The following is a 25,241-nucleotide window of genomic DNA, read 5'->3' on the forward strand; positions in this document are numbered from 1 at the left end:
TCGCATATCATATGGACAGTCTAGTCGAAGTACTAAGTGGCAGTGATGGAGGTATGATGTGGAAGAATAACAATAAATGTATAATTACAATAATGTATAATATGTGAAAAGTCAAAAGTCGCATTTTCTACATATCTACATGTTTGGTCGTTTGATTTTCTATAAAACGTATGACTAAATTTTGAAAGTGTTTCGCAGTCATGAGATGGCGAGGTTTGAACGTGACCTCTTTGTAACTATTGATTATTAATACAAATGCTGTCGGTAATGTTGCGATAGCAATCGATAAATGGCGGTCCTTGCCCGGTTTTCTTGATATCCGAATGTCATTACAATAAGTTTGTATATTTCCTGCTATTCGAGGCGAGAATTGATCTTTATGAATGAGTCGGCACAATACAAAGCGTTTAACAAAAAATGCTACGTTATTTATTGAAACATATAACTCTTAACTGCAGCAGAATTGCATCATGGGAATGATTTGATATTTGGTTGACGTTCACTACACGTTTGTACAGCATCCGATATTGCGCGTGAGTATCAGTGCTTATTAGCGGGCTAGTATGTTTCACTTAGTCTGTTTCATCCATCGATTATAATAAGCTATCGATCATCGGGTATGAGTCATCGAATCATGATACCGAGTACACGGTGGACTTTGCTGGTCGTAAAATACACTCCACCGGTTAGATGCTGCGACGACTTTAGCGCGATCATGAGCAAGAGCGGCGTGATGAATGCCAATAAGCACGATAGAGACTCGGGTGCACGTTTTTCATCATTGAAAATACTAAATTCTAAGAATATTAAGTCATTCATTGCCATTTTCAATATGCAGCATTTCAGCGCGACGGATGTTCGATAGTGTTGGTGGGGATGGGGTTCGGAGTGATAATAGCCTAGAAAATTCGTCTACTAATTTTTTCTAATAGTCTGTTCGATAAGACGCGATGCCTAGACAGCTACCATCTGCTTCGTGAAATCCTGAGGTATTAACTGGGCCAAGTAATTTGCAACGTTGCTTTTATAACGATTTGAGGTTATATATATATATATAATTCATTCACCTTGAAGAAAATTTGAATCATAAAAAGCAGCGATTTACTACATAACTTGACACGTCGCGCATAATAATTACACGAACGCGATGACTCATACATACATTAGATGTCGTTATCTCTATGTTTATTGTCACTAAAGATTGATCGATGTGTCCATTTCACGTGGATCCAGGCCACTTTACCCTGGTTTCTCTAGCCTTTTCATCACCAGTTCCCTCTTTTCATTACAAATTCACAAAATAGTCCTGTTTATAATCTGCACTTTCCTTCAGAAGATTGGGACCAAAATAGCCTAAATGTTTGAATAAAAACTGAAAATTGACTAAAATGTTGTCTTTGGCTCCAGAATTAGGGTTCATTTCTAGAAATATTGAAGATTATAACAAAAAGTGCAGACAAATTTGAGTAAAAACAATCTGATGGTGAAAAGGCTAGCCGTTGGAAAAACATTCTATTTTTGTCGCGAAACTATACTGCATTCTTTCAGTTAGATTAAATAATGACGTCACAAGACACCAATTGGCTTAAGTTTAGTTGGCGACGAGAAACAATCTTAATTATGATGAATAGTTGAAGAAGAAAAAACGAATAAAGAATGATTCATAATCTAATATAATTTCTATAAGTGAATATTTTCGTACACATAAATTCATTAGAACTCTGTCTAGGCTCAGATAAATATATTGTGACATGAAAAATCTCTAAAACAAGATATTTCATCAATGGTGATATTTTTAAATGTAATGTGTTTTACGCCCTCTCTGGTTTGCATAGTGCCCTGCACGAGCCAGTGTTAGTGCGCCCGCACCAGCGTTGCGTTCGGGAGTTTACTTCGGAAAGGCGATGAGGGCCAAGTTGAAAGATGAGTCCAGAGTTAGTAACTGATATTTTAATTGCAGGTGAGACTGTGCCCGGGAATAATAACGTTCCATGGTGAAAGTAGGAATAAAATATAAGACTCGATGCTGTAGTTTGTAAGAAACTTGCGACTTGTTGTCACTAATAGTGCAACTGACGTCACGCAGCTCAGGTTAGAATTTAATACGTGTAAAAAAAACACGTCGCATGGGACCCACATCGAACGCAATTGTGGCACGTTAAACTCGCACATATTTCGAACAAATGGAACTTAACAGGCCAAAAAACACTGGCATATGCGCTCGGGCGACCTACTTCATTCCAAATCCGAGTCGTCAAACATTGAATTCAATTTCACTGGCCTTATTGGCAGTGTCTAATCAACCAGCATGCCCCCAGTATGTCGAGGTCATTTGAGGTCACTTGTAAAATCGATACATACAAGTTGTACCTTGTCAATTTGTACAATAGAGCTCGACTATACCAAAAAAATCCATAGTGTCTTGGATTGCACCACATATCGCGATGGCTATACTCATACAATAAGGACCCCTCCCACTTCCCTATGTTCCATTATCCTACGGTATTCACATACATGATTTGTTTGAAAATGGAGATCATTGCCTGTTGTCTGCGTGCTTCCACTCATTGCATTGCTTTGTACGTAGGTATTAATACATAAAGACACTTCTTTTTTGCCGGGCCGTAACAATCGCCATCCAATAACTCTTTCATGGACGCCATTGTGTAAATCATGATCGTTTTCCCACAAAGAATGAGGTCGAATAACGAGTTGTTTCACACGCAGATGAAGAGATCTCAATGAGCCCGGTGATTATAAATACTGCTTCAATCCATCGTATATTGGGTCTGTCATTACCTACATCTATTGGTAAGAAAATGACGCGAACACATTTGTATTATTTTTGTTTTGTTTTTTTTATTAATAAAGATAAGATTTGTACGATAAGTCGCATATTTAGGCACACCAAACTTGTGATAATTATACAGCCATGAAAAGTAAAGATATGCAAACCCTTCGGCATATACAGAACATATACTCAACCATTTTAATCCCAGTACCGCCATTATCTAAGCTAACGTCGTATGTTGGCGCCACTTCCATCGCATACTGACTAGGCGCACTATGCTAATGTGCTTGTTGTGTTACTGGACCGCATACGGGCGCTATCATCGCGTCCCGGGCACCGCGTACTGGTGTTACTATCATCGCATTGTGGCGCACTCGTCAAATCTCGGACACCGTGTACTTGCACCGCTGTCATTGCCGACCGGCCCTACTGCCCAACGGCTCTACTACCACCACGTCCCCGCACCTCGCAATGGCACCGTTGTCACGTCCCACTGGCGCTAATTACTGTCCTAATATACTGGCACCATTATTGCTGCGTGTTGGCGCGGGCCATGGTCATCGCTTCCTCTCATTCCCACGTACTGGTGATAACAACGAGCCGGGTTTGACGTCAATATTCGTCACTTTTGGAGATATTATCACCACACAACTGGGGCCAATAGTTTGCAGTGCCTTAGTGACACTGATACGGTGCAACTCATACATTAAATTGAAAACACAGCCTCTTTGTTTTTCTGTTGGTGTTTCTCCGTGTTTCATTTATCGAATATGATTTATTAAACTATTAGCTACTCACATAAATCCGTGACCTTATAACCTTACAACTAATCATTATACTATATACCACGTGACAATATGCGCATACCACGTGATAATCTGCCAGGCGTTTTTTTTCAAACTACACTCGCAGCATGGATGTAGATACCGCGACTACGTCCACGGATCGCAAAATACATTTTAACCAATATGCGCTCATATTTAAATAATAATATTTAAATAGAAAAACAGGATCAAATATTAAAACTATTATACAAAATTATAAGTTTCGGTAAGTTATATAGCTGCTATCAACTTATTTACATAAGGCACCTTTGAACAATTAGCAAGTCGTTAAAAATGAAAGTTTAACACAATTGATGATAATCTATATTTCAAGAGGTTTTTGTTTGCCGTCCGCCTCTTTGTCTGTGGAATCGCAGGGAATATTTGCTTCTTCCATACTCATAAGTCCCGTCGCATGAGGGCAGTCGTTACAAATCTACACATGCTCCTTGAATGTGTTTTTTCTTCTAAAATGGTTCATCCATTGAATGTCACCATCAATGTCTTGGAAATGTTGTTCGTGGCAACTGTAAAACGTTCGTACACAACCCTGGGCCAACTCTTGCCACCTTCGTAAATGCTATACAATCATTTGCATATATGCATGTCAACAATTTTTTTGCACCTTTTGCATTTCACATAGCAACACCAATGAAATTTACAGTGGCACCGTTCCACCACTTCCTGTTGAAAAGTGTTGTATCCTCGTCCGCAGCACATTAAATTACAGCCGTCCATACCCATAGACGTCTTATTACACAGTCTGCCGACCGTTCCCAGTGATCCAGTGCTGGGGTCATAGATGCAATAATCCGGCGATGGGTCCAGATACACCAAGTCAAACGCGGTGGGGTTGTTGAACCGACTGTCCACTAATTTGATTTCCCCCCTTCTATTGCGACGAATCTCGGCCGCACCGTCGTATCTCTCCTTCAGTTCGTTGCCGACGTCTCTGAAGTTTGCCAGCTGAAGCCAACAAGTTTTCATGCTACATGACCCGGAAACACCATGACACTTACACATGACGTCTGCCATCGAAAGGACCGCCTGAAAGACGAAAAATCAGACAAAATAATCAAAAATATACACTTATTTTTAATTGATACAATAATAATTGCATATGAATAGCCATGTAGATTTGTTTTCGGTGGAATAAAAGATCAAAAAATGATACCAAATAGCCTTAAATCGGAATGAAATCATACATACGGGGCGAACTTAAATAAAGATATCGGAAAACACTAGCCTATAGGATGACCTCTTTTCTCGACTTTTTTTAAACATCATTCGTATTGTTACACAAGTTGTATTTTTAACATGTTTTAATGATTGAAGAGCGGCTATCGGAAACGTGTCCCGTACCAGTGATGAGCCACATAATACGCTGACATGTTGTTGGATTTTATAAATAAATACATATGAACGTACAAATAGACACCAATTCTGCCAACTGGGTTCTCTATTCGATCACCGGGCATTCTATTCATTCTGTTCAAAGTTAACTCGTGTTATTTTCTATCGTTATCGCAACTCGGCCGTCGGTACCAATAAGGATCATAACAAGCAGTCGACTCTACCTTGAGCACAACTACACAAAGAACCGTGTCCTATTTCAAGGAGTCTTAAAGGGGCCACGATAATCTGAACTGCTCTTCAGTTACCGCAGTCCTGTTATTTGTGGCCACTTACTTCGTCAAAAAGTTTTAACCCCATATTGTTCATATGTTTGAATAGGCGCCAGTTGTCAACACTAAAAACTGGTAAGGTCGGGGAAATCGAAAATAATTCATACACAACTTCAAAATTAACGAATTATGGCGCAACTCTCGAAGCCAAACATGTTTACCTACGTTTTGTTATTTCGTCACAGCTGACGCTATTTTTGTTTTAATTTGTTTACATTGTCACTAATATTACACACGCACACAAGGAAACAATACTGTGTAAAAAAAAAACGTAAAAAAAACACACAAATTACATATAAACACATTAGATTTTAAAAACACCACTATATCTAAACGTCACGGTGGATATAGCTCCATGATCCAAATGAGAAAACTCGAGAACGTACGCTAAGTCGAAAATGTATAAATGTATTTACTACTGTTGCCGGTAAGTCGCACGTGTTAAAGATGAATGATAACATGTAACTTTGAATATTGCTGTTTGATACATTAAAAAACGATTCACCATCAAACAACAAGCAATAAGTGCCCGTTCAGTGAAGAGAACGGAATTCTCTAATACGCATGTGCAATGACCACTTTGTTTTGTAACTTACAATAAAAATCAATGCACATGCGTACTAATATGTTGTTGTTTTTTCATAGTGACGCAAGAATTCCGCGATTGAAAAACAAAACAAAAAATCTTTAAATACAAACAGCAATAATTCACAGTACACCGAAAGTTAGTAAAATATACGGATTACACATCTGTTTAGCAGCAAAGGACGGGACGGGAAAGACACAACAATTTGCTCTATATTTGTACTGGCATGTAGCAATGATGTAAAGTTAACACTCTTGACATTTGTCGGCCAAGAATTCAACTGGTAAACAAAGAGTACACATTCCGTTACTACTACTCATACAGAGAAACATTCTAGTGAAACATTTAACGTTTACTGTTTTAATTTGTCCGTGGAATGATCGAACCTCTGCGATGCTAAGAAGAGATGCCATGCAGTTGTTTCGTCTACTTCAGCAATGGTGCGGAAAAGTTTCTTTTTATCCTCCTTCATCCTTTGTGACTCGAAAACGTTCGCTTGGAGAAATTAAGTGGGGATGATAACACATTAATAGATTCATTTACTGTAGGTAAAACGAATGCATCCTTCTTTGCCAACTTTGGCGTCCAGAAAATGCATCGCAGAGGTCTGCGACCTATGACGTTTTTATATCCATATTTGGTCACTCATACAATGACGTCATGCGCAATACATGGCGCACTACTACGAGTTTTAATCGTGTTTATTTATAGAAGAATCGTGTAATACAAATATCTAGTGAAATGTTTGTTGTAAAGAAAATTGTTAACATTTCAGCTCCAGTGTATCAATCCACATTGTGTCTAGTTTGACTTACATCTCGTGATCATCATCATAAGTTTTTCTCGTTATGGTCATAATCAACCGAATCAAGAATAGCTCTGATGACGTGACAAAGTGTCCGCTTCGGGAGTGCTGGTTCGGAACATTCCGTGTCAACGAGGCGCGCGTGACTTTTCGTTACCCGTAACCCCAAACATATGTTACGAACCCATTGACATTAAGCCGCTGCGAAGGCCGTGGAAGCTGAATTGATAGGTCGAGGATATGGTATAGTTGAAGAATACTAATCATCCTCTTCCGTCCGGGTATGGCGACATTAGTGGATTTATCAGACGAAATAGACAGATGTGAACGGGGGTCGAATAGGCGACTGCATTGGCATCGATAAATTGTCGTACATCTCTAGTTTCCATGACGACATAAATACGTGACAGAATTTTTTTGCGATAGGTTGGGGTACACTGTCTGAACTACTCGTGCGTCCGTAAAACAGGGACAGAACGGTTAGTTCGTTAATTTGGTAAATGGGTAAATGTGAATCGAGTGTTTCATACGTACTTTTCACTAGTTTTTAAAATTCGACACGTGATGACATTTTTTTCAGTGGTATTGTAATTTTACCATCCTAGTTATTTTTTTCAAGTGCCAATAAGCGCTATTATCAGCTTCGTTGAAATAATGAATATACCAATGGAGGACAGTTTTTTTTTTACTTGTATTGTGCTGGTTACTTTGAAAAAGACAGACCGGTTGAAAATCGCTTCATTACTACATAGGCGGTGGACCTCAAAGTGTAGAACCGCAATTCAATAAACTATATCATGGTTAGCAAAACACAATCACGGTGTACACAGCGCTATGGGAACATGAATGTAAACAGGGCCGCTGCTAATTATCGACGACACTCCCCCCTTCTTAGTATCCGGAGTCGGCCGATTGGTTTTTAAGGTACATCAATACAACCGAGTTTCACGCATAGCCATTGAGAACTTTCCAATTTGCGGCACACGGGGAGAATTTTTTATTACCACGTGTCACCTGACCCTTGAGTTAATAAATCAGTGAGACACAGTGGACAGAATCACGTACTATGAACGATTTGTGAATTATAATTATAATTATAGTCACGGAACATTTTTCAGAGATGACAGACAGACAGCCAGCCAGACAGACAGACAGACAGACAGACAAACAAACAGACAGACAGACAACTATCGTAATAATGAATGCATTCAATAATCACGTCAGATGGCCATAGCGTGTCATTGTTTACAAACAAGCGTCAACCCATGAGCCTTTGCGTTTTAGCGTGTGTTGTTATCGTCGCTTGGGACTCAATTCCCGCGCGTGCGCAGGTGACGAACCTCCCGCTTTAAGACTGGCACTACAATGTTATCAAATTAATTACTTTCAGTATAGGTATCTCCTAATACTAATTCTTCAGTTTGTGGTAAGTAGCTATTTGCAACGGATGCATCTTATATATGGCGTTAAAGCAATATAATACAATATTGGTGATACACTTGGTGGGACAATTTGTGATTTATAAATATTTATGAAATCCGTGACCCAATTGTTTTTGCGGTTTCGTAGTGCTAGTATATTGTTGAGTGAAGTCGACACGTGCCAAATTAAGAAAACACCAATTTATTGTGACCGTACCAAGCCTGGAGCTCACTCGACGAAAAACATTAACATATCCCCCCTCTCACACACACACACTATAAAGGGACTGATATTGCTGGACATGCACCTAGCATCTACTGACCTAATACGATGTAACTTATTTCGCATGCACGCGACAATCCTTTACCCCTGTGACTTCATGATAATTGACCGTCGATCGACATCGACTGACTTCTTGAGAGAGCGAGCAACCCAGCATAAACAAGTTATTGTAAACATATACCCTACATTGTGTACACATATACCATATTTCTGATAAAACATGGAATGCAGTTACTAAAGCAGAACACTAATAGTCTAATAGTCACAACATTATTTTAATTGCGGCCTGCGTAAGATGTGAACTTTATTGTTGACGAGGTTTAGGACGTACGTATCATCTGTTCTCTGTCAGTAATACGAGTATTACATAGCTGTTATCGGGGTCAAAACCACCCTTATTGTAGCCACTCACCCCGAAAACTCCCGAAGCACCACGAACAATAAACAGTATGGCGAGCGCTAGGATCAACTATTTGATCCCTCATAGTATCAAAGACTATTTTCTATACATATGCAATGTATTATACAAGTACGGACAGATCACGTGATGCATTATGTCATTTTCAATGCATTAAACATTCCTGGTCTAAATAACACTGGTTATTAATTTACAAGTATCTAATGACGCCACGACCGTTTTGTCCCAGGTGTGGCAAACCAACCCCACACCGAGATGCATGGACGTTTCAAAAATCTGAACAGAGAAATGAATGATTGAGCGCGTAGTGGTAACGTTGAACCTAGTCTAGCGAATGTGTCCGGAGGGGGGAATTCTTGGTGAGAGCATAGGAATTCTAAGTGTGTGGGTTTTTTTTAACTCGCATGAGAAGACTGAAAGGAAGCCATACTTTGCCTAATTAGATTACATTAAAGCCCCGTGAACCAAAAATGAATAGCCCCATATGTATTGTTCCCTCCGAAAAAAAAGTTTAGGATCAACTTCAAGGAGGAAGGGGGTTTTTCTCTGGAAAAAAATATACAGAGATTCGATTTATAAACATATCTATATCTTTGCATAGAGACTAAATCAAATTTTACAGCAAAACAGGAACCGCCTTTGGCAGGAATCTACCGTATGCTAAACATGTGTTTAATCTCATGGCGACGTTGTACAGTAGGCATGGAACACTGAACTAATACATCTAGATATACTAGTCTTACTCAAACATGTGTTTTAGTTCAACTTTCTCATTTAAGGTGTATTTACCACACCTGATCGCTACCAGCGACCAACCATCCTCCATTAGCTGTCATTCACAAACATGGCTATGGATCAAATTCAGAACGACAAAAAAGAAGCACGCCTGACTAAGAAGGAAGAACAACAAACAGATGGGATTTTTTTTGACAACTTAGCAAAATTTACGATCTTAACCAAGTAGTATGAAAACTATCGGAATCTGTCCTCGAATTCTTTGCAAATACACCCACAATGCCGTGATCAACATCTTGATTGTGGCATGGGAAAGACAAGGTCTGGGACATCAGACAAAAGGAGGATTTCCGTTTCGTGGTCGTAATTCCATCTCTGTCCATCACGAAGACGGAAATCGAAATAATGGATTGGGTCGTAACTGTCCCCTCTAATCTCAACATATCCACAAAATGAGTAGATTGGCTGAATTGTAGCGAGCACTAGACTACGGGCATCACCTATGACATCCGGTCGACTAGCCCTACTGATTTAAATAGTTAGCTGCCAATAACGTAACCATGGATACATCATACACCACATCTCTCTCAGGGGTTGGTATTAATTTTATTACTATTGGTGTTGAAATGTCGGCGTAGCAGCTGTTCTATCATCTAAACTAGACAGACTTTACAACTTTGCACGATGTACTCACGTGTTTTCAAAGCATCCATTATACTACGGCAACTAACTAGGGACCGGTAAATTACAAAAGCAACTAGTCATTGGTGGTTATCCAGGTGTTTTCAGTTTACTCACGTTTTTAAATATGTTAAAAATACCATATCGAAATTCCCACCTTCTTTGCAGTAGTGATATTTTCGCACGAGTACTCTAAATGGGTTATGTGTCGTTTTTGTTTGTAAAGAACTTTGATTTGAATGGCACATCATGATTCACATTGTCTTACATTGCCAACAAATTAGAGTTAAGAGATAACATTAAATATACATTTCATAAATAAGAGAAAATAGCGTGGTTTAAAACATTAAAAAAGTTATTGCAAAATAAAAAAAAATGACAATGATTTGTGTATTACATAAATATCTGACACTCATTAACCTGACTTGTTCTATAGGTAGTCTCCTTTTTTTCGAATCGTGGGGTGAAAACGTTTAAAAACAGCCCTCGAATCAAGTAAACCAGACGGATTCGTTTACAAATTCGTTGATTCTGGTATTGTAACAGTTGCTGAAAGAATAAAGCGTGGAAAAACAAGCACCCCTCACGGAATGTTCACAACAAAGACGGCGGTGCTTTCTGCGAAGTATTTAATATTGACAAACCAGCAGTAAATTGTAAAGTAACCCCGTCTTTTATTTCTTGTACATCTATATGTTGCAAATAAACACTTTTCAAGCAGTACCCTTGAAGCATATCCTTTGTCGGTGAGTCCGTTTTGGTCACACGTATCTCATCTCCCAGCGGACACGCTGTAGGGAAATTCTAAAACCTGGGGGCGGCTGGGAAAAGGACGGGTGAAGTATTATGCCATGCACGCAGATATATCACCGCGGTGTGAGATAGTAAAGTACATGTTACACAAACATATTATAATATGTTCTCGTCGGGGAATTGAATCGTGTGTGGGAATAAATTTGGGATATCCACAATCTTCTCATCAACGGAACTGCTTGATTTTGAGGATGTCATGTGGCTGTGTACCCCGACGGGGGCCAGTATAGGGTCAGATATGTGGCGGACCTGAAGGAAAAATGCAATGTCTACAACGAAAATCTGAATTGGTTGGAATTAGTCTACAATAAACGCGTGAGGATGGTTCATTTGACTTCACCACAACCACGATGGCGTTCCTTGCACATCTCCACCAATAAGGCATGTTTAAATGTTGTAACATTTTTCGAATATATATTTCGATAAATAAACAACATTTAAAAAAATATCACATTCAGAGACACGTGTTCTAATTATCGTATATGTAAAACTCTCGAAGATATCGACAATATAAATAGATTGATCCAGGTTACCTGGAACTTCTACACGCGTGAAATAACACTCGAAATATGGTGATATCTCCGCAGGGGTCACGGTATGATTGGACCAGATGTGAATCTGTACGGAAAAAACTTATATACTAGTTTTTCCATGGTAACTGTGATTACATTGCATAGGGATGAAAACATGTATACCAATATCTCATACTACGCGGCCGTTCTTTCATTTAAAGGCACACATACAGTAAAGAATGCATTTATCATCGCCAGTTTGCTTTCGGGTCGATATCTACACTGTGACCACAATACGGTTCAGATCCACCACGGAATACATATATAATTTGCCGATAAAATCAGAGATTAATGACGAAGCCCAAAATGAATCACATCCTCATCGTGTTGCCTAGTTACAGGAAAAAAATCATTTAACTTGGGGGCATTCGACGTGTTTATTTCTCTAACTTCAAGCAGCCTTATGGATTTGTTTGTTTATACCAGGTTAAATAACCGACTCCAGTGATGACCTGGCGTTATTAATGGTGCTTTAGTGACCGTAAAACAAGAGAAATCCATTTCGGCGATTTTAAGTAAACTACGCGATGTCCGAGTAATCTCGGACATTTGTATTAATCCGGAGTTTCTGTGACAAGATTCCTCTTTTATAACGCTTGAAAGTTTTGTTTTTGTCATCTGTGAGAACTGTTATCCTACATTACCAGCTGATAAAACAAGTCCGCGCCATGATTTACTGACACTATGTCTAATAAATCAGTTTTGGGTTTTCTTGCTGGACACCAAACACTGTGTCTAATAAATAGTACCAATACTAGTAACACCAGCCCCCTATTTTGTTCGCCTATACTGTTAAGACCTTTGCTTAATAAACGCCATGCTAATTCGTTTGTCCCTCATTTCCTGATAAAAACAGTTGTCTATTTTTCTTTCGTAAATATGACCAAGGCTAAAGCCAGTGGAATGGTATTGTTATTAGCGTCATTAGAAAGATTAATGGTTGACTGAACTAACGATATAAACAGATACCAATATGACCACCATCATTGCGGTCTTCGGTCGTCATGGCGACTTGTATACTAATATTTGACTAATTCAACTTTTCATCACTCTGGGGCATTCCACAAATCTACAAACCGGAAAGTTTCAGGGCGAATTTTTGCGATGTTAACATTTATCTCGGTCACATGGCATTCCATGCGGGACACGGAGTCAATACTAAACCACGATCCAAGTCGCGGAACGAGGCTGGCTTTCTAAATTAAAACGCGTGCCCGTACGTCACCAAGACGCGAGGTGACGGAACGACATGCTCCCCACTATGATTCTTACCTTTCGCCCGGCTTCATTGTTATGGAGATTCATTTTCATTATACCATGCTCTGCTGACGCTTTTGGAGGGATTCTTTCATTTTCTTTCATGTCAACAAACTCTTTGGTGAACCTGTACCCGTAATCGACGTTGTCACCACATCCACCCCAGAGCCAGTCTCGATTCAAGTCAGTGGGTCGCAATGCTCGGCTGCAGCCACAGTTAGCTAGCTCCCCTTCCCGACATGCGCGACTGATGGCGTTAACAACCCCTGCTGCCGATATAGCGTAGGTGAAAGCCTTTTCTCGGCTTGCTGTGAAAAAAAAGATGTTGGACAATGTGACCGATGATTTACAAATTGACGATAAATATAAACTCTACGATGTCTGTTGCATGTATCAGTTCAAGGGCGAGCAGTTAATATTGCTATAAATAGTCATCTTCCTTCTGTCCAATGAATTGACCCAACAACACAGTTTTACTGCCGACATCATTTATACATTTTACTACCAGATATGCAAACTTTTTACCCCAAACACGTTAAATTAATTCTCGTTCCGAACATTCCAAATGTTGCAATTCATGTGAAGCGTCGACGGAAATGTGGCGCACTTCATTATGGGCAAACAAAACACACATGTTTGCATGTATCTGGGGGTAAAACATCAGGACAATGCACTATAACGTTGATTATATACGTGATCCGTATCGACCAGACAGCTATGTAGCTATTATAATATACCCAGGCAGGTTCTTATCCACAAAACTATCAAACAAACGAAGCACAAACCCACAGGGAGTCTTCAGCGCAAATTGATTCTCCACCCAGCCTGTAAAAACGAGTCGGTTATTTTACAAAGTCAACGTACAGAAGGAGGTTGGCTTTTTAATTTGTCTGCTATTACAAGGAGCAGATCGGCGGATTAGGCAGTTTGTACAGTATTTTTTCATTTGCTGAAATCCGATCCACTGACGCGATGAACTTGTACTTGCACAGTAACCATGGACGACCGTCCGTCAGATGGTCACAGTGTCTAATTTTCAAATCGCGGGGACGTGAATTCACGTATATTCGTATTACGATCAAAACGTGCCCACCCAAGATATTCCGTAAAATTATCGGATATTTTCACGGCAAGGCGTCTGCTGGTTCAATCCGTTAACTAAGTAGATCATATCGTTTTAAATATGTATAGGGATGATACACCACATACTGCGTTGGTGGGATGTGTTTGCTACCAATGTACACTGTACAATAAAAAAAAAACATTCTAACCCGCGATGGGTTTGTTAGAAAAACCTGAGAGCTCTCACGGTCTCAATCGACGCAATATAATATACAAATAGACGGGTGTAATGGGAATTACTGATCAAATGAAGGCTTGACAAGGAGGTGTGTTAACTACCGACTTACCGATAGTCATAACATTACCAAATACCGACTGGCCGTCCACGGTACTGCAGTTCCATCGACGCTCACTGAACTGGTACTGGCACTCTTCGATTCCGGATTTGGCCCCGGTGCTTATCGGGTACATATGGTCTTGGTAGAGATGGCAGAGTTTCGTCTGTCCCTGCGATAGACCCTCTAGCTGGTTACACAACGACTGGATCGACGGACCGATTATTCCAACTTTGCTCCATGTCTGAAAGACGTGTGACTTCAACCCGAGCAGCCTTTGTAGGAGCGAGAATAAAGGGAACGCACAACATGAGGTTATTAAAACGATCTCACGGAGACACCGAGTTAAGAAAGGGATTTGGACAATGTGAGTGCTGTCCCGATGCTTCTCACAGTGATAAGACATGATCGAGCTGATAGCGGAGGAGATTAAATTATGATTAATGTTGTCACACAGGGGAATTTATTGAGAAAAGTCGAACTTCATTAGCCAAATACTGAATGGCGTACTTACCACCACGATTGCCCCTGACTCAGACTCTGCACCGAGGTGAATATAAGAAAAAATAGCTCTATATATCTCGCCATTCTGTACATTTTCGTGGTCGCAACACTATCGTCTTTGTATCCGCTGTCAGTTTCTCGGGCGAACGCACGGGTCCGTCGTCACAAAACAAGAATCGCCAGCTTAAGCTCCCGGTGACACTTTCTGCAAGATAATCCAATATGCGAAATGTTAAAGTTATGCAGCACGCAACGTGGTGTGCGTAAACAGCTCGGTTAAATTGGCGACGGTCACTAATGGTACTGTATATCCGCAGTTATTTTACAAATTGTTGTGAGATAGGTCGTCGAGTATTACAGTATATACACACGCACGCCGCCCACTGATTGATTATCCTGCGTACAGCGGCTTAAGGACTACAGGGAGGGAGCGAAAATATATCGCATTGTATTGCAGAAGTGTTTAGAAGAAGTTGAGACGGACCTCCTGATTGGTCCGCTCCGTGGGCCATTAAAACCTGATCACAATTTCATGTGTTGCTAAGCTATGGTGAATTGTTTGGTAGCTAATCACTGCTAAAGGCTGATTTGTCCACTTTACTGACTGACTGACTCATTCACTCACTCACCCACTCACTCACCCATTCGCCCTATGTCGAAAAGCTTTAGAACCTAAAAATACCACCGGCATTTCCCCCCCAGTGATGACGTTTCGGCGATCTGTATAGCCACCACGCTTCCTCCCCGGTACGCGGCGCCGCGCGTGAAACGCATATTTCAAACGGACTCCGGTATACACAGGGTGATTTACGGTGATACAAAACAGCTATATCATAGAACACAGTACTGCAATGTAACAGAATGAATATGCGGCTGCTTGTATCAATACTACGTGTTATGGTATAGTGCACACTTGAATGTTTCTCCCATAAAAGGTATCTTTGTTTCCAACCAAACTATAGAAAAAAAATACGGCTTTCATCGGAGTTGTCTGAGATTGCCCCGGGCAGTGGCAAAGTAAGCAATTAGCTTTGCACAGGATTTGGGTTATTTTACATCGTTCTACTTCAATACATTACTAATGCTTATGGAAAAATGTAAGTACGCGCACTCCGTTTCATGTATATGTACTCTTTTTATGAACTAGAACGACGGACGCAGACTTGCGTGTCATGTGGAATTAGTTTACGGAGGCAGGGGAGGGGCAATGTATTGCTGATGTAGAGGTCGCCCCCACCCCGCCACACAAAAAAAAAAAAAAAAAAAAAAAAAAAAAAACACAACAAAGGGTACCGTGTAACATTGAGACCGATGTTGAAGCTCCCCTTTCAGACTGTATATCTTTGTTTATAGATATAAAGTGTGAACACTTAAGAATTGAAAGTGTTTTTTCGCGCCGCCAGGGTTTATACGGCAAAGTAGCCAGCTCAACAAATCCGAATTGTCAGTATGTGTATTTTTCGCATAACTATGGAAATTGGATTTCCGGAGTTGGAAGCCAATTTAGTTTTTCACCTCATCCTTGAATGGCGCGTTACAAATAGTCCATATGACAGAGGGACTGTGTCCACATATATGATTCTATATGACCAACAAGACGATGGGCCAGATAGCTATCATTGCACCCGCGTACTAAACCCAAATCAGACATAGAAGGCTTAACACTGATGGCCTAATTAAATTTTGTAGAAAGAATAAGTAACAAACCGCAATAAATTAAACGCTTCCAATAGTATCGCAGTAATGTGAAAATACCAACGGTATTTGACAGTTGAAATTCTGCTCTTTTCACCAACCTGGGCTCACTCACTGCTAACAAGTTGACCGATGGCTGTGGCGATGCCTCCGACAGGTACCGTACATGGTGACTTGATTTAAGTAAGCGGACACTATACTTGACATCATTCGGCACCGATTGCTACATTCATACCACAACAAACCGTAGCACTAATTTGAACAATGACGAGATACCGACGCTTTCGAAATAAGACTCAATTTGCATACTATTACGATGCTGTTGTTCGCCGATTATTCACAAAACCAATCACCATCGGATTGTTTCGACAAAAGGAAAAAAAAACCTGTAAAAACTAACTTAATTCAGAACAGTCTTTTAATCGGGGAGGCAGTTGGATTTGCCGACCCAGTGAATATTTACACTGGTGAAGGTGACAGGAGTCTTTTCTTGTTTTAATTCGCGGACACAACAGGTTGCTGGATTACTAGTACTACAGAATACGCGCTGGTGAAAAAAATGTATTTCAGTAACCGGCCTTACACACAATTGTTTCCTACGCCTTCGCAGAATTTTATTGGCATGGGCAACATTTGAAATATATTGAAACATAATTCATAACAACACATTTGGAATTCAGTTAAACATCGGGTTTATTAGACATGCGCTTGCTTCACCATTTTGTTTAACAATCGACGTGCCCACAATGTTTGTCAGATTCACACGTTTTATTTAATATTTACCATCCCTCCCATTCAAGCTGTAAAAAAATTCTTAAGGGTGAGAAAGAGATATCGATTTGATAGTGAGGGGGTGTTCTCATGATGAGGGGAGGGGGGTCATTCCGATAATATTTAATGCACCGTATTTTGCGAGTGTAACAACCATCAACTCGTCCCACTCAGCTGACCAACAGCAGCCACTTACTCTTAAAATAGTGTACTATTGTAAACAAAGTTTTGTCTTAACTCATGATAAAGTGAAATTATGGGATGCGGAATGGGTTAATTCATCGTCCCCTGAGATAACTGTTGAATACTGTCAGCATATTGGCTTAGTAAGGTGGTGGGAATGGAGCCAAGATGAGATGAACAAAATGGGAGCAAAATCACCACATGTCAGAACTGTGTGTGGTATGTACAAGTGTCTCCATTAATTGTGGACCAAACCATTAAGACTGTATCAATTGCGAGTAATGTCCTTGATGGAAGCTGTCATCTTGATGTATCGCAACATGTGACGCGGAGACTGGCAGAAGAGTTCCTTTTAGGATCAGTTTTACGCGAGGAAATTCACAATGTGAAGCAACGCACCAAGCAATGTATACGTTGCCTCACCAGTGCATCGTGAGTGCCTCAACGAATTACACTCGTGTTTAATTGAGTCACCCTTACAGAGTAACGAAATATATAACCTGTACACCTTGTGGGGCAGCGTGTAGAACGAATCCAACGGGTCTTGGAAGTTTACTTTCAATAGATCTCATCAAAGCGGCTGCTCTGCTAAGTACGACTAACCGGGGTTGCACTCGGGTTTATATGAGTCACAATCACACAGTAGCAAAATATGGTGATTTCATTCAGGTTGCGTTTGAGCCACAGTCATGACGACAAAATGTGTTGCCGTGCACACTGCAAGTGAAAGCATACCGGAGACCCTTGGGCAGTGTTTTTTTTTTGTTTTTTTTTTGCCCACTAGTGTGGATTTCTCTAATTTCAGTATATTTGAAGCACACTTCTTGCCCGATGTGTAATTCATGTCCACATACATGCATTATAAATTGTCATTTGACAAAGAGATGGCCATACAGCCCTGTCATGTAGTCCCAAACATGAATATGACTTCTGTGGCAAAATGCACTATGTGTCAGCACTAGCACTTGCAATTTGCACATACAAAAAAAAAAAAGTCAGGAGAGACAACAGTGATACCCAATGTCCGGAACTGTCGACTGGCACAAAAATATTAAAAAACATCATGAAACATCATGTGTGCCACGTGATGTCGATGTTTCACACTGGCTTAAATCATCGCTCTGTTCCTAGTGAATGTTGGGGATGTGAGGTATGATATTATGCACCACACGTTATACCATAACGATAGAGGGCGCTCGACCAGTAAAGCAAGCAATGACTTCCAGTATGTTCCCGGTAATGGCATTTATTCCCTTATTTGTTGAATGCTGTGTACTGATCGAAACTTTCTTGAATTATTACCCACACTCCGTACAGGAATGTCCCGAAAAAAAACCTACGTGTACCACGATATGTGTGTTGAAGCTCAGACAACGGATAACTAATAACTTTATTAGTTGTCTGAGGTAACCGTTGAAGAAAGCGAGCCCGAGGCCAGATTCAACAAATGCAATATGATTCAATGGCTTATTTTTTGTTTATCGTATTCGCTGACAAGATACGCGTATCCAGACTGTGAAAAAGAGGGTAATGCTTCGGGCGGTGCAATCATAACTATAAGTTTACGGAATAAACGGACGTTTCGTATGGTCATCGGGTATGGTCGCCTGGCGCAGAAGACTGAAGTGACAACGGCCCTCGTGATCTTGTATTTAGAATAAAACGGCTGTGTCTCTTTTGGTGCACCCGTTCTATCTTCAAATGGTGGGAATAAACAACGTTGATGCTGTTTCTTTTTTACAGAAAAATATTGACTAAAACTAATAATAATGTTCTTGATGGAATATAATTTATATATCCACAAATTTCTTGTTTGTATGTCGTAAAATACGGGCATGCGCAGTTTCATTTCAAGGGATTTGAAATCAAGCGAGTTTTACCAATACCAATGTAATGATTTTACTGTTTATAAAAGTATACTTCGGCTAGAATGATAACCGCAACATACAGAGAATGTTCATTCATAACACAACTCGAGAATTGAATACACCCCCTTCTGTTCATCCAACGTAATCATGAATTACATTGTAACAATGTTTTATTGAGGGGAAAACCGTGGCGTTTCTACAGATGCGAACTTTGTTCTACTCGTGCTAGAATAGATTGTATGATTTACTGTTGAGTACTATGATCTAGTTTATTATCCAACACATCAATACACATCAGAGCAATGCATGCGTGTTCAAAATCTGAAAACCATAATAAACATCTTACTAGAGGAGGTTATCTGATGACTTAATGGGAATAAGTGAGTGGCTTAAGACTGGATAGGTAGAATGACACCACTTGTCGGAATAATTCGTGTATCTATGCAAATTACTGACTATCACTGACGAAAATCCAGCGTCCGAAACTATTTTTACTCAGGTCAATGATTACCAAACATCTCCCTCTATCTATCCGGGTTCTAGCAGCTTTCGTGTAATCTATTTACTGTACATAATTCAGTATGCCGTGCTGGCGCCGCAGCCTTCTTGACCCGAGTCGTGTTATAACCCTGTTGTTTTCATCGTGTGCATTTAGCGTCCCAGTGTTCGAGCACAACTTCCTAAAATTACAAATATTATCAAATAATTTCACATTTGGCGAGCATGTCAAATATATCAATAAATATTGCAGAAATCTTAGTAACTTGACTCTCTCGCAGAAGGTCTCGATAATCGGACATATAATGTAGTATTCGAACATTTAGAACATTATACAGTATGGTAATTAGTCACACAAAATCGCGTGTAAGTTACTTCGTCAAGCTCAAACATACATCCTTGTAATCATGGAAATAAATGGCGATACATTCTTAATAAACAAGTTCAGTTCAGAAAATAAGATCCGATAATCAGATCCCGTCAATTTTTATAACAGTTGTTCATTATTACGCGAAAACGACGCATGTCGAATTACAGGCCACCGTCCTTTAACGGGCTATAACGTGAACACGAGCAATGACAAATGTAACGTCCATATCCTACTCGTAACACAATGACTGCAATGTTGTATTATATTACGTGAAATATTTAAAGGGGGGAGTTGACCTGCGCATGCGTCAGATGGCCATAGCGTGTCATACAAACAAGCGTCTACCCATGAGCCTTTGCGTTTTTAGCGTGTGTTGTTATCGTCGCTTGGGACTCAATTCCCGCGCATGCGTAGGTGTCGACCCTCCCGCTTTAAGCCAGGTCTAGCACTGTTGTTTGAATAATTATAAATATATTCTTTCATTACAGTTTGTTGTATAAGCATAATAAATATGAAATGTTTTTTTTTAACTTCGTGAGACATTACATACATGTTGTTAAAGTGGGAGGGTCGTCACCTTTCACACGCGGGAATTGAGTCCCATGCGATGATAACAACACACGCTAAAAATGCAAAGGCTCATGGGTAGACGCCTGTTGTAAACAATGACGCGCTATGGCCATCTAAAGCATGCGCAGGTGACGACTCCCCCGCTTTTAGTGGAATCTACACGCAAAATGTCAATTTCATTCTATTTTCTTAGAAATGCATATACTAACACACGGGACATTCCAGATGCCGATTGCATTCGGAATAGAAATCTAAAAAGTGTTATGATTTTGGCTGCTATTTTTTTTAGTTTGATCGGCATGTGTTGGAGAGTGTGTGTGTATAAAAATTACTCCTAGTACGAAATGCAGTATATTTACTGTAATACTATAATACCAGTAATAGCAGTAACGTAGTTTGGTTAAAGTTGATTGATTTGAAAGCTATGTTTTCTATGAATATGTATTTGATGTATTCACAATGTTTTATCTAACTGCCGACTGACTGTCGATTTCAAACAACAATGTATTTGTTGACACACGAAGATATGAGTGTGAAGTTTGTTGAAGTTTTATGAACCTCCGCTCAGGCCAAATCCAATCAGCTACAAATTTCATCTGGAAACCCAAGAGCGCCCTCAATCGCCGATTAACGCTGTGTGTCCAAACAGGTACTCGTTTATAAAGTACGTCAGCTAATTTTAAGTGGCATTTTAAAACGATGCGTTATATCACATGGCTTGTAAACTTGCTCTTGTCGCAGTAAATAAGGTTCAAACATATTAACACCGAAAAAAAGACAAACCAAGCAATTTTACGAGTCTTTGCTTGTTATAACCATAGACCTATGTTATAACTCATCGGCATTATTGTCAGATTAAAGCGGAGGGGGTCGCCACCAGCGCATGCGCGTTAATTGAGTTTTCCGCCTCAAGTGTCATGGCGCACCAAGCCACAAGAGGCCGGTAACTAGTAACGGTTCCGGCATTCTGAATAGTCCGTCACTTTCTCGTTGCTTGTTGTATTTCCCTTGGTTACCTGACTCTCGAAAGTTGGGCGGATAACAAACTGTTTCCGTTGTTATAAATTTGCACAGAAACAGCGAGAAATGCCAGAAACATCTCAAATATGTAAGTCTAAGCAAGCAAAATGTCAAATGTCACTTAGTAACATGACTTTAGGCCGGAATCCCGGCCCAGTGGAACAATATGGCGATTACTAGTTACCTGCACCCCACTCTTGCCATTCGCAAATGACACTGGGTACCAGCCACGATAACAACGACGCTAAAACGCAAAGGCTCACGGGTAGACGCTTTTTTGTAAACACCGTTTATATTTATGACGGAGAGACTATTACGGGATGTTAAAAGAGAAAGTGACACGGTGGTTGGCCGACTTTGTTTTGGAAAAAATGCGGGTGTTTATTAAACCCAGATTACAGAATTAGTACACTGGTACCACGCGGAACAAAAATAAGAATATTAAAAAGGGATTATCGATTGTAATAGTTTGACCTATAATACATGGAAGCTGCAACGTGTTCTCGCATCATAGGGCAATGCGATATGGGCCCCTTAGTCATTCATATTTTCTAAATAATTCGGATAACAAAAAGTACTCCATCAGTCTAGATATATCATAAGTTCACCCGGTGTCACCAGTTATATCTTCACCACAGGAACCAATGGGTAAAGGCGTTTTAAAATGAACATAATGAGCGCAAGACTGCCGCTCACTAAAATCACGTTCAACCATAATTATCTCGAAAAACAGGCTAGTGACCCCAAACTTTATATAAGTTATCATGTCGACTAGAAGCAATAATTTTCTTGGTATTTTAATTCACGAATAGACTTTTATTGCTGTGGTCAGATGTGACCCATAAACTGCAGTGCACGGGTTCGAGTGTCTGTTGACACAGTGCAAGTGATTGAATAGTTTTGTGATACGGCTACTTGAAATACGCGCTTTTCAGTAGAAACTCGTCCATTTACGGGGGCATTTCTGACGATGAGTGGTTTAATGGTTAGCAGTTCCGCCCAGCACAAGAGATTTGGGGTTCGAGTCATGTGGTCGGCGAACAAAAAAAAAGTGCATACTCTCCACATGCTAGGCTCGTGGCATTCAGTTTTGGGAATACGACATCCAGTCAAAGGAGATTTAAAAACTGTCAGTTCCGTATGCTCCCGTGCAAATAAACGAACTTCCTATCTTTACCACAAAGACAAGCGGGTCGCAATTCTGATTTTTGAGTTACAGTATTTGAGTTCACTTAAGGATAACCTGGCCTCTCCAAACTTGGTTCACTGTTCTTCTTATTGTTGTTGTTGTTATTGTTGTTGTTTATCACATGATTACATTATTCGTGCAAAATGCATTACCCGTTTTCCCTCTTAATTAGTCAGCAGCACGACAAATATGTTTTATATGAGCCCGTTGATTATTCCAACATCAACAGTATGGCCACGGGGAACGGGATGGCATGCTTACGTCGTATCACACTGTCGCTTTCAGTGTACGTTTCAAACTAGGTTAACGATTTTTAGATACAGGCTGAGAGAGATCACATCTGCGTCTACCATGTCCCGCGAGATCTCTTGTATAAGACTTGTGTTTGCCGTAAGTCCCACCATGCCGCAATATAGAACCCTTAAAAACAAAGACCTATGTGTTCTAGGCGAAAAATTACTTACCCGAACTAACGTGAAGTGAGTAATAAATGGGGGTGGGGCATGACTACAACTCGTGGGCACTAATGGGGGTGACGATGAGCGTGAAAGTGGGCGGTGATGGGACTATTCCGACGGCAAGTGACGGACCTGTCTCGTTTGTCATGTGTTTTTTTTAAATCCATGTTTGCTAAAGGTGTATTCACCGTCTTTGATTCTAAGTATGAGGACCACATCCGCCAACGTGAACAATACAGCTTCTTCACGACGTGAAGTCATGATCCGAGAAGAGCGATTACTACTACTATATTCAGACTGATAAATAAGATAATGAATAAACATATAAAATATTCGAACACCCCTAATAATGTGTATATGGATTTTTACTGAAAAGTGCAATCGGCTGTGCAATGATATCAATTATTTTCTTATTTTCGGGTGTATTAATTCGAATAACGAATAATGACACAAGCCGGTAGGCTGGTTGGCGATCCGCTCCGCTCAAAAACAAGCACCATGTTTTTGGCTGTTTCCATGGTGTGACATAAACGTGAAGCTAACGTCGGTTTATAACTAATACGAAGTTCGCAAACACCATTCAGTTTTTGGAAGTCACTTAGTTTATTACTAGGACCACAATCACTCTCCTAGTCGAGTGACTGTGCTAGGACGTATTCTGCTGTTACATTTATTATTTCCAACAGTTTTGCGATAGCATTTTCTAGAATGAAGCGTTTCCTGTAAATGCTGGAAAGCGAAATAATGAAATAACGATATGGTAAATATTTACCTAATGTACAGTGTGTTGACCTTCATAAAAATATACTTCATAATGCAAAACATTAGTCACGGTGAGTTATTTAAATATACAACTCCTAATCGAAAAATATGACCACAGTCCAGAATTTCAGACAGATATTAAGAAACCTAAGAGCATATCAAAAGCATTTACTCTAAAATATAAAAAAGAACTTTAGTCAAAAGTCAAGAATGCCAGCAAATAAAGGACTCTGTCCCACAATCCTTTGTGGGCGTTATTACGGACACGCGCAAAAAACTGTACCACGCTTGTCAAATCTGGGTCAAATATACAGTACCTACTATCTTGCCACAGTGGAGTGTTCGGTGACCATTGAATTAGCCCGTGATTCATATTTTATGTGTATTAATTTATTCATCAATTTTCGTGACTGACAGTACTGCCCAAATTTTAGCCAAAAAAACGCAACTGGTGAAACGGAAGAGCATTGCCAGGCGATGGACGCGGGGCTCTTTGGCGACGACCGCATAGAGGTCAAAATACGCGTTCTATTTTTACGCCTTAAATATGGCTCTTCCATTTCGCCCCCTCCGGAATGTTCTACTTTCACAGCCTAATCGCAGGTTTTTCGAAAAACGTCGAAAAAACACAAGAATTAGTAGAAATGTCCCTGTTTTGGGCGGATTATTGATGGGGAATAATGTCTTTATTACAAAAATGCTGAAAAACCGTGAGTTGTTGCCTTAGTTATTTTTTTATTGGCGAAAAACTGCGAACTCGGCAAATTTGGTTGCACAACTTCCCTTTATCATATACACCCAGCGACACCGATAAAACTGGTAGGAGGTAATACATTTGGGGCGAAAGTATTCAAAAATCAGTTTTTGGATGTTGCAATGGCAATGGTGGGCCAGGATTGTTTTCCAGTTAGTGACGGCACGACCTACCTGTGAAGTATGAACAAAACCGGCGAGCCGAAACAATCACAGAAGAGTTAAAAGCCGTTGCTGGTGAAAAGTTACCCCAACTTTAGGGTCAAATTTCTCGGTAATGAAAACAGATATCAAAAATTCAAATGGTAACTTTGTGCCCACACTCAAGCTGA

At 40.1% G+C, this 25,241-nt stretch overlaps 1 protein-coding gene across 3 annotated transcripts in view; it reads right to left on the reverse strand.

Annotated features, from left to right (window-relative positions):
* Positions 1-2,833: 2,833 nt before the first annotated feature.
* The window catches only part of Wnt5 (wingless-type MMTV integration site family, member 5), a 52,123-nt gene continuing 29,715 nt past the window's right edge, over positions 2,834-25,241 (reverse strand). For 2 of the 3 annotated variants that reach the window (XM_085496485.1, XM_085496486.1), the window contains exons 3-6: positions 14,783-14,977; positions 14,281-14,543; positions 12,887-13,179; positions 2,834-4,662 (exon numbers count right to left, since the gene is read on the reverse strand). In XM_085496485.1, the coding sequence (XP_085352611.1) occupies positions 4,204-4,662; positions 12,887-13,179; positions 14,281-14,543; positions 14,783-14,865 (1,098 nt within the window). In that variant the 5' untranslated portion in view covers positions 14,866-14,977 and the 3' untranslated portion in view covers positions 2,834-4,203. 3 annotated transcript variants of the gene reach the window in all.

This window comes from Saccoglossus kowalevskii, chromosome 3 (assembly GCF_978046115.1).
Source record: "Saccoglossus kowalevskii chromosome 3, keSacKowa6.1, whole genome shotgun sequence".
NCBI lineage: Eukaryota > Metazoa > Hemichordata > Enteropneusta > Harrimaniidae > Saccoglossus > Saccoglossus kowalevskii.